This window comes from Berghia stephanieae, chromosome 3 (genome assembly GCF_034508935.2).
Source record: "Berghia stephanieae isolate SIO BIC M18660-M18661 chromosome 3, UCSD_Bste_1.3, whole genome shotgun sequence".
Classification (NCBI taxonomy): domain Eukaryota; kingdom Metazoa; phylum Mollusca; class Gastropoda; order Nudibranchia; family Aeolidiidae; genus Berghia; species Berghia stephanieae.
Window position 1 is genome coordinate 85,155,692 of NC_088362.1, and position 10,000 is coordinate 85,165,691.

The window sequence follows — 10,000 nt, forward strand, 5'->3', positions numbered from 1 at the left end:
GAGCGTTTTTGATTAAACTTACACATTATCTTTTTCAGCATTGATGAAAACCACCGACCTGTAAAACTTGACCGTTTTGTCATTAGCTACCCTTTCAAAAAAGGATCTTCAGATTTCCGTTTTGATATGAATCTTTCCTATCGGTTGAGAGGCATCATTGAAGCTCATTGTCATGGCAAACCAACTTTAGTGGTATGTACCTCAAGTTTCTGACCTGAATCTAATTCTGTTAAACCAATATTTTTGCTTAGAATTTTGTTGCATCTTAAACCAATAAAAGTGTCACATTTTGGACGGACGGCCATTTTGTGAGACTGAAAAAAGCAGTTGGGCTAGTCAATTTTATTATTAGTTTTAATCAAACATTTAGGGATATTGGTTGTTTAAAACTTTTTCACCCACAGATATATGGTTAAGACAAATTTAAGACAGGCCTGTAAATATTCAGACAATTGTCGGATTTCCGAAAGAACGATTTTGCTTGATATATTCTGTTAAGTGCTGATATTAAAAAAATATAAATAAAAAATTAAAAGTTAAAATAAAATTCATAACGTCAAAGAACAGAACCAACAAAAAATCAGTTTTTATTCCCTTTCGAAAGACGACTGTAAAAAAAAAAAGAAAATTTTAATTTGTCGCGTCAAAGACAAAACAAAACTGGACCGTCCAGTCAGTTAGGTATGTTATCATTCCACCTACACACTCTGCTAGAAGTGAATGTATTCACTGCCTGCCTACTGTGCCACAGACGCGGCCTAGCTACTGTGCCAAAGACGAGAGAGAGGGTTGCCTAGTCAGTAAATAACTGGCATGCACAGCATGTGTCGGACTGGGCCGTTTCTCTCTATTTTGTTACAGACACACACATTTCTCCGACTGCCTCTTTTCCTTCCCATGCTTTCTTTGTTTCAGTCTAAAAGACAACCGGAAAAAAAAAAGTGAAATAAATATTATTCCTTGAACGGTGATTGATGCTGTCAGCAGAAGTTTTCTTTCCTCACAACTGTGTTTTGTTAAAATTTTTCTCTTTTTTCTCCTTCACATATGATCACTCCTCCTCCTCCTCCTCCTCCTCCTCCTCCTCCTCCTCCTCCTCCTCCTCCTCCTCCTCCTCTCCTCCTTCTCCTCCTTCTCCTCCTCCTCCTCCTCCTCCTCTCCTCCTCCTCCTCCTCTTCTTCTTCTTCTTCTTCTTCTTCTTCTTCTTCTTCTTCTTCTTCTTCTTCTTCTTCTTCTTCTTCTTCTTCTTCTTCTTCTTCTTCTTCTTCTTCTTCTTCTTCTTCTTCTTCTTCTTCTTCTTCTTCTTCTTCTTCTTCTTCTTCTTCTTCTTCTTCTTCTTCTATAAGAATTAATCCAAGTAAACGAAAGAATCAGCTTAAAATGTAACACAAACAAACAGGAGCGAAGATAAAGCAGCTTCTTGTGTCAAGCACTAGATACACATCCTTCATAAAGGTAGGAATTGTTCTCTTCCTCTCATTTTACAATTAACTCAGACCTGGGCCCAGAAATATGTATAATTGGGATTTTTTTAAAACCATAAAATGAAGTCCTATTTATTTTGTATTATAAATGAGTTGGGGAAATTGACAGGATTTGACTAGTCAATTGACGTGTCATATCTGTGTTGTGTTTATTAATTAATCCAAATTTTTGTCCTGTTGGTCTATTTTTGCGTGTTCAAAAAGTTCCGACCATATTTTTCACCAACCATTTACAGGCCTGTTAAGACAAATTTTAAGATTTTGATCAATTTGCATTTTTCAAGAGCATTGTTCTCACCTTATGGTTTAAAAAAAAATACATTTTATTTTATTATATATATATATATATATATATATATATATATATATATATATATATATATATATATATATATATATATATATTATACTAATTCTGACATTGCAATTATCTTTCAGTTTTGCTCTTCGAGAAAAAGTGTGATACAGTCAGGAGAAATTTTAGCAAAAAGTGGTCGTTCCCTCCTGACTCACTACAATGCTCTTGTGTTGCAACATGCCGCCAATAATGTCCATGAACAAAAAGTTTCAGGTTAGGAATTGAATAGGTATATATTAATAATCATCAGATGGAATTGGATCTATGAATAATTTGTCTCAGAACTGCATGGCCTTCCATTTTTCCATTAAATAATTGTAGAAGTGCAAGTAAGGAATCTAAGAACCCATAATAAATATCACTATCACCATATCAAATTTTTGGTTAGCGTCGTTTGCCGAGCATTTGTATATTTAGTTAATTTCAACAGAGGATTATTTAGTGAGGTGTTATGTTTTATTTAAAAGAGTCTTTTTAGCTAAGACTCACTTGGTACTTCAAATATTTTGAAAATGATATTTTTTTCCTCTTTTTTAATTTTTTTCATCGCTAGGTTTTAGAAAAAAAATAATGAATGCATTTTTATTTTGATATGCCTTTCTCTCTGTAAAGATTTGTTGAATGCGGGCATTGGGGTGCACCATGCAGGGCTTACTATGGAAGACAGACAAACTGTCGAGGAACTTTTCAGAAATTCACAACTGCCAGTGCTTAGTAAGTTTTATTCAAGTTTCTTATTATTATCAATTGGAACTTTCGATATATTTTGTATTAGAAGCTCTTATATTTAAAATGTTTGAGATTGAGACCGTGGAACTTTTAAAGCTTTTCTGTAAAAATAATTGAGCAGAATCTGTTTCAGAACTCAGAGTTGAGGAATTCTTTGTTACCTGTGAATCATGAAAAATGTTTTTTTTTATTTTAGTTTCCACCAGTACTTTGGCTATGGGGGTTAACCTTCCGGCTCATTTGGTTATTGTTAAATCTACTCACTTCTATAATATGGGAGCTGTTGAAGAATATTCTGACATGCAAATCTTACAGATGATTGGACGGGCTGGGAGACCGCAGGTATTTGCTAGATTTGAGTTCCTTTTTTCCTTTAATTATATTTTCACTATTTCCTCGTCCTGTGTGCTGTCCAGCATTGCTATACTTTCTCTTACAAGGGGGAAAATACTGCTGATTCTGACATTTGTGTTAAATACAGTGAACAAAATTATGAGGACAGTTTGTTTATAAACAATATTTTTTAAGGCTTCATGTAACTTAAGGGAAAAAATTTAAGTAAAACTCGTAAAACTCATAAACTTATTAAAACAGAGCCACAATGCTTAGACACCAGTCTTATATAACTGGATCCTTCTATTTATTATTCATTCACAAATTGAGGGACTGAAAAAGGCAGTAAATGCATTCCTTGATATTTATAGCTTTCGATATTTATAGATTTTTGCTGCAAAAATATATATAATTAATTCCTAATTTACACTTATTTTCTTTTTAGTGCCTTCTTTAAGTTAGTGCAGTTGTGGCATTTTCATAACCATAATATCACTGCTATTATTTATGTCAACCAGTTCTTTAACTTATTCATAATTTTGACTATATCATTTACATGGTTGTGTTTCATATTTATCCTTAGTTTGATACCTCGGCAACTGCTGTCATTATGACAAAGGATATTCATAAGGTAAATGTTTTCCTCTGATGTGTTTAAATAATTGTATCTAGTTTGTTGAGTATTCACATTATCTGTATTTATTTATCACTTTAACTAAAAAGAAGAAATAAAGATAGAGGTAGAGAGATAGATATATAGATAGGTAGATAGATAGATGGATGGATAGATGAATGAATGGATGGACAGATGGGATGGACGGAGAGAGAGAGAGAGAGAGAGAGAGAGAGAGAGAGAGAGAGAGAGAGAGAGAGAGAGAGAGAGAGAGAGAGAGAGAGAGAGAGAGAGAGAGAGAGACTCTTATGGTTCTCACACTACTATGTTGTGACGATCGACCCAATCAGCAAAGTCTGGTCCGCATTCGTGCACCGTCGCAAACCCGCCGGGTAGCATCGTCACAACACACCGTTCGACTAGATGCTCTGCCGTCTCAAGTTCTTGCCCACAGGGGGTACATGTTGGACAGTCAGAAAGACCCCACCGATGAAGCGCACTGGCTGTGAGGCAGCTCCTCGACCGAAGCCGATTCGCCGTCACCCAGTGTCTCCTCTTACTGGTATCAAAGCCTGGCAATTTCTCACCAAGCTTAGAGGAGGTAACGTCCCCGCCCCCATGAGGGATTGAATTCGTCCAAACCGACTTCCATCTCGTATGTGCAGCTCTAGACGTAGTCAGGGATTCTGCGTACAAGGGTTGCCAGGACTTATTTCAAACGGGGGCACCGTCCATTATGCGCATCCCCATTCATCCCCATTCCCTCTCTCTTTGATCTTACTCAGCCAGTTTCCCGTAATCGTCTCCCTCCGGACATCGGGGGGCTGGATCGCTGCCATTATCGGGCCCCATTCTCTAGGAGTTGTTGTTAGCGTTCCTGACACTATGTGCATCGACTTGCGAAGTTTTACATCCACCTTCTCAATGTTTCTGCTTCTACCCCACACTGAAGCACAATACTCTGCGGTGGAATAGCATAGTGCCAAGGCGGACGTTCTTAGGAGCGCTTGGCTAGCGCCCCAAGTCGATCCCGCCAGCTTCCTCAGAAGACTGCACCGCTTCTCTATCTTCCGGGCAACCCCTTCGAGATGCACCCGATAGGTAAGGCTGCGATCCAACGTCATCCCTAAATATTTTGGATGCGGCTCATATGGGAGTGGCTGGTCCCCGACTAGGACATTCAGTTTGCGGGTGTGCCAAGCACTGCATGGCATTTTCCCCTCTGAGCGGTATTTCAGTGCTAGGTCAACTCGACCCCATTAGTGGGGTCAGCCCATGGGTGGAACAGGTATCGGTCAGGGGGAATCTGTGATGCTGCTGATGGTAATTAATTGCTGCAATATTTCATGGTATTGCTCAGTTGCTAACATGAATATGAAAATGGTTCCCTCACCACAAGCAAAGCAAGGGTTTCTTTCATCATATGCCATGGTTGATAATAATGTATCCTTTTAAGGCTGCGCGTAAGAGAGGTGTCAATTTAGTGTTTTTTGAGCTATCAATGAAATTAATTTGTTGTAATTTGCATATCAATAATTTAATTCCCAGCGACAGAAAATGATTGAAACAAGTATCATTGTAAAGTAAAAATGATGATCTTGACACATGCCAAGTTTTGTTGTCCTGGCATTAAAATCTTATAAGATATGAGTTTTTTATTGTAAATTTCTTATTTGGCATGACTTGGTGAGATCCTCATTTTCTCTCCCCCAGTGTTCCATGCCATGAATTATGTCCAAATATCAGTTTAGGAATAAAATATAAACCATTATACGAATATATTATTAATCTTATTTTTAAAGCATTTAACTGATTTCAATATTATGTATTTTTGGGCACATTTGAAAGCCAACTTTTTAATGGCTTGATGGCTTTTTTCTATACTTAAATCCCTTACGATTCAAGTCAAAATTATATTTTGTATGAATGTTAGGCATTATTGTTTGAAGATGTATGTAGCTTTTGTGTGGTTGTCTCAGGAAATGCCGACTTTATAGTGTCATATATGTGTCAATGTTTAGAGTCATTGAAATCCATCTCAATTACTCATATTTTTGCATATTGAATAAGTAATATAATGTAAGTTCAAGTTCTCCTTTTGTGCACAAGTGAATGTGTTAACTGAAGCGTCCAGATATATATGGCAGTGATTTCCCATAAATTAAATGACCTTGCTGTGCTATGCCTGTGGTGTTATACTGATTTGACACTGGTTGTTATTCAGTTGTTTTATCTCTAAATTTGACTGACTGGAGTTCAATGGTATGTCAGATGACTTTATAAGACAATGACTAAATGTGTATTCTTGAAGGAAAGGAGAGGACTCTATATAACCTGTATGGACAGTGTGTTTGTTTTGAATGTAGTTGGTCAATAAGGAGAAACAGGTTGCTTCTTGGAATAAACTATATGCTCTCATAATTTTGAATTCTCTTTTGTCCACATACTATGTCCGTCTGTTTGAGCAAATCATTTAATTTAACAGTACCAGTGCTTAGTGTTTGTTGTAATTGATGATTGATACTGCAATATTTGTAGCATGTCCAGTAACCTTGTTGGGTGATTGATTTTTATCGTGTAAAGAGGTCATATTTTATAGGCAGATTGATAGTAAATTGAGATATTGAAATCATACACAATACTGGTTTTTAGTTTTTACTGGTCAATAAAATATTATCTTTATTAGTTATTTTACCACATAAAGACATAAATCATATCAGTTTACTGTTATAACCATCACAACTGTTTGAGAGGAACGGAAATGGTAAAAAAAAAACAAAAACAGAACTAACAAAACCATGAATAAATCAAGAAAACCAACTGCCAATATGATAATAATGCACATGAACATAGATGCAATTATTAAAATTCTTGAGATACTGCCGCTGAGTTTTGTATATCAAATTTTTTATTTAAGTGCACCATAATTTACAAGCATTTAAAATTCGATCCACATTTTGTGATATTTAAAGAAAACTATTACCCACAAGAATGTCAAATTTTCACTGATCTTTAGAAAGACAACTGATTTTTCAAATCAAAATAATAAAGTGAAAGAGTCTGTTATTGTTTTCCCGCTATACAGACATATTATAAGACCATAAATATCCATAATTGCCCTCATTAGACACGGCACTGCCTGATACCAGTTGAACTCCAATGACCTCACGCAGGTAGCTAGCAGGGAGGGTTATTGGTTCCTTGGGAGTTCCAACTGAAATAGCGCTGATTCCATGCAGTGAAACAAACAAAATTATAGAAAGGAAAGGAAGAAAAAATTATTTAAAAAACTGATTCTTCCCCTATAATCCTAAAGTATATAATTTAACAAAATACCTAGAATGCACCAGTCCTTTGTTTTTAGACCAGCTATTTTTAAGCCTATCCTCCATAACCAGTCTTTTTCAGCTTAGACCTGCCTGGAAAATCCGAACTAGGCTAATATTAGAAAATTTCCACTTTATTTGATTTTATTTAGTCTTGATCATTTTGCTGTACACTTTTTTCATCAGTCACGGTATGAATCTCTTGTCAACGGAACTCAATTAGTTGAAAGCAGGTCTCTTCATTTGTAAAATTGATTTTTTGAATATAGTTCCAAAATTTTTATTCGATTTGTTAATTTTCATTTTTTAGAACCATTTTGTTTACCTGTTTACCCTCATTTTGGAATGCGTTTGTTTCTGATTATTTGAAATGATTGCCTAAAAGAAAGTGTTTTGTCAAGACAAAATCACTGTTTGTTGCTTTATTACCCTTTAATTTTGAGTCACTTATTATAAAAATCTTGGATCATGTTACTTATGTTTTAAAAATTATTACAACCTTGATAATTATTAGTATTCATTAGTATTCATGATGCTTAACTGGCAAGCTCTAAAAGGACAGGATGTTTATATCAAGTATAATGGAACGAATGAGAACGTCGTCATTTAATACAGAAAAATAAATTTACAACCATGAATTGAAATATCATACCATCAAATTGTTTCAAAATTTTGAATGTCCTTAAACAAATAAACCGTTAAAATTAGTCATACTCCTACTAGACACAGGGCATGATGTTTTCTAACTTAACTGTGAGTAAACAGTAGCAATATAGCAGTGAATAAATGTACTGAAGTGTTTGCAAACCACGCAAATAACTCAGTGGTTACAACTGGAGTTTGTTTAACTCTTCAAAATCAGTGTATTTATTATGCAATGCTAAGTGAAATATGTTAATAATTTGAAATCAAAAAGAACATTTGTGTAAAACACCTTCATTGCTATTAGCAATCAATGGGTGCTCTCAAAATCCCCAATTGCATCTTGCATAATTTATTATACAATCTTTTCCCTAGTTTATGAAGTCCTAAATTGCCTCCTCATTGTATAGAGCTAGAGTGGTAGATTTCAGAGATACTTGAATATCTGAAATAAAGTGAAAATGAAATAATACATATTAAACTTAAATTTTGAAAAGTGATAAGCACATGATAAACTAACCCTGGTATCAGATAAGAAAGAAAAAAATCTTGTATTACAAAACCTTTCGAAATTAATGAAATGTTAATGGAGTGGTCTTAATTGCAAATCCAATTTTTTTTTTTTTTTTACAGATTTATATGCAATACTATTTTTTTCTGACAACATTATAAAATTATAAATTTTATAAATTTTCTGTGATCCTGATTGGGAAGGTCAGTATTTGGGCAATTTAAGGAATTGATAAGGAATACAGAATTTTTAATTCTTTTTCTTGCGGCAAAGGTGGTTCAGCACAGAAGCATTGCCTAGTGCATTTTTTGTTTTTAAGCAAGTTTATTGACTTGAATCTGCTATATCTTATATATAGAATATGTATTCTTCTTGATATAAGATAAAATAAAATGAGATTATATCAATACAGGAAATGTAATTGTATATTGTTGAATTGTTTGTCAGGTAGATTTACCACATCATCTTCTTGATTTTGTCCTGGAAACCTGGTAACAAATTCTATGTAAAACACATGTTTCCAACATGAAACATATTCTTTTTAAAAGATTCTATTTTCCCTCTTGTAGTCTTCATAAGAATTTGATAGAACATTTGAATGCTGAGATTGTTCTACAAACCATCACAGACATGGTTTTGGCTGTGGAATGGATGAGACAAACCTTTCTCTATGTCCGTGTGCTCAAGAACCCTAAGTATTATGGTATGAATTGTGAAGATATAAATTAAATATAATATATAATTTAAAATATAATATATATATATATATATATATATATATATATATATATATATATATATAATATATATAACATTTCAAGTATGATTATGGTCAACTTCTACAATAGTGTTTCGAGCGAAACAATATTGTAGTAGTTGATCATAATTATACTTGAAATATTTTATAAATAGCTCCTTTTATCAAAAAGCTGAGCACTATTATTTCATGGTTTTTGTTTGTTTTTATAATTTATATATATTATATAGTTTATTATGAAGAGGTTTACAGTTTGTTATATTTCCAACAGTTCCATAGTGCAACATGTGCAGACTCAAAAGCTTTCCAAAAATAAATCTAGCAGTATAATAATATCATTTTTTTCTGTTCATTCTTCCTTTGTTAGTCATCAATAAGTTACAAGAACTAAGTGATGGTTTGAAAATCATGTAGATTGTCATATAAAAGTTTGTTACAATTTGATTAATAGTGTTTAAAAACAGAATTCATTGTTATCTGATTTGAAAATGCCTTCTCTATTGATAAACTGATACTGGAAAACAAAAATAGTTTTAGCATCTATATGCACATTGCATTAAATTTTGAATCTTGAAACAAAAACCAACCTAACTTAATCATATAGCTCATACATTTTTATATTTTTGTTTGGCCTTTCCCAAAAGGACTGCCCGCTGGGTTGAGCAAAAATGAAGTGGAAAAAAGGCTTCAAGGTAATTTTCACATTGTTGTATTTGATGTTAACCCCCCCCCCCCAACCGCCCCCTCCTAAAAACAAAACAAAAACAAATATATATATATATATATATATATATATATATATATTAGCAATGACTATCTCGCGCAAATCTTTGGGCCTCTTTTTCGCTTACGAAGTGCCCAAATTCGCGTCAAAATATGGGACGAAGCCGCTTCTTATATGCTATTTAAAAAAATTAATTACCACGCTTTTTATCAATAAATATGTCTGAAATTTGGTAGACAATTAGTAAAGATGTCATTTTAGATTATGTCAAGCGACAAAACTCGTGCTATTATCAGAAAGCCGTTAAAAACAGATGTTTGCTCTTTTGAGTGAAATATTTCAAAAACTATCAAGAGCAGAGATTTTGTCGCGAATAAGGTTATAGATGCACATTTAATCTATTTATGTTTCAAATTTCATCGGAATATGGTAAGTACTTTTCACATATTATCACAAAACAATGGGTGAGAAGAGGAGACAGTCATTTTCCCGCCCCATCGCTTGACACGCATGTGACGTCTGC

The 10,000-nt window shown here is 33.9% G+C and overlaps 1 protein-coding gene across 1 annotated transcript in view; it reads left to right on the top strand.

Annotated features, from left to right (window-relative positions):
* Positions 1 to 10,000, top strand: part of LOC144969368 (putative ATP-dependent DNA helicase HFM1) — an 81,444-nt gene that overhangs the window by 21,913 nt on the left and 49,531 nt on the right. Inside the window, exons 12-19 of the mRNA XM_078908477.1 lie at positions 39 to 192; positions 1,923 to 2,055; positions 2,455 to 2,556; positions 2,768 to 2,913; positions 3,488 to 3,535; positions 7,030 to 7,076; positions 8,566 to 8,699; positions 9,398 to 9,445. Of these exons, the coding sequence (XP_078764603.1) occupies positions 39 to 192; positions 1,923 to 2,055; positions 2,455 to 2,556; positions 2,768 to 2,913; positions 3,488 to 3,535; positions 7,030 to 7,076; positions 8,566 to 8,699; positions 9,398 to 9,445 (812 nt within the window). The remainder of the gene's footprint in view (positions 1 to 38; positions 193 to 1,922; positions 2,056 to 2,454; positions 2,557 to 2,767; positions 2,914 to 3,487; positions 3,536 to 7,029; positions 7,077 to 8,565; positions 8,700 to 9,397; positions 9,446 to 10,000) is intronic.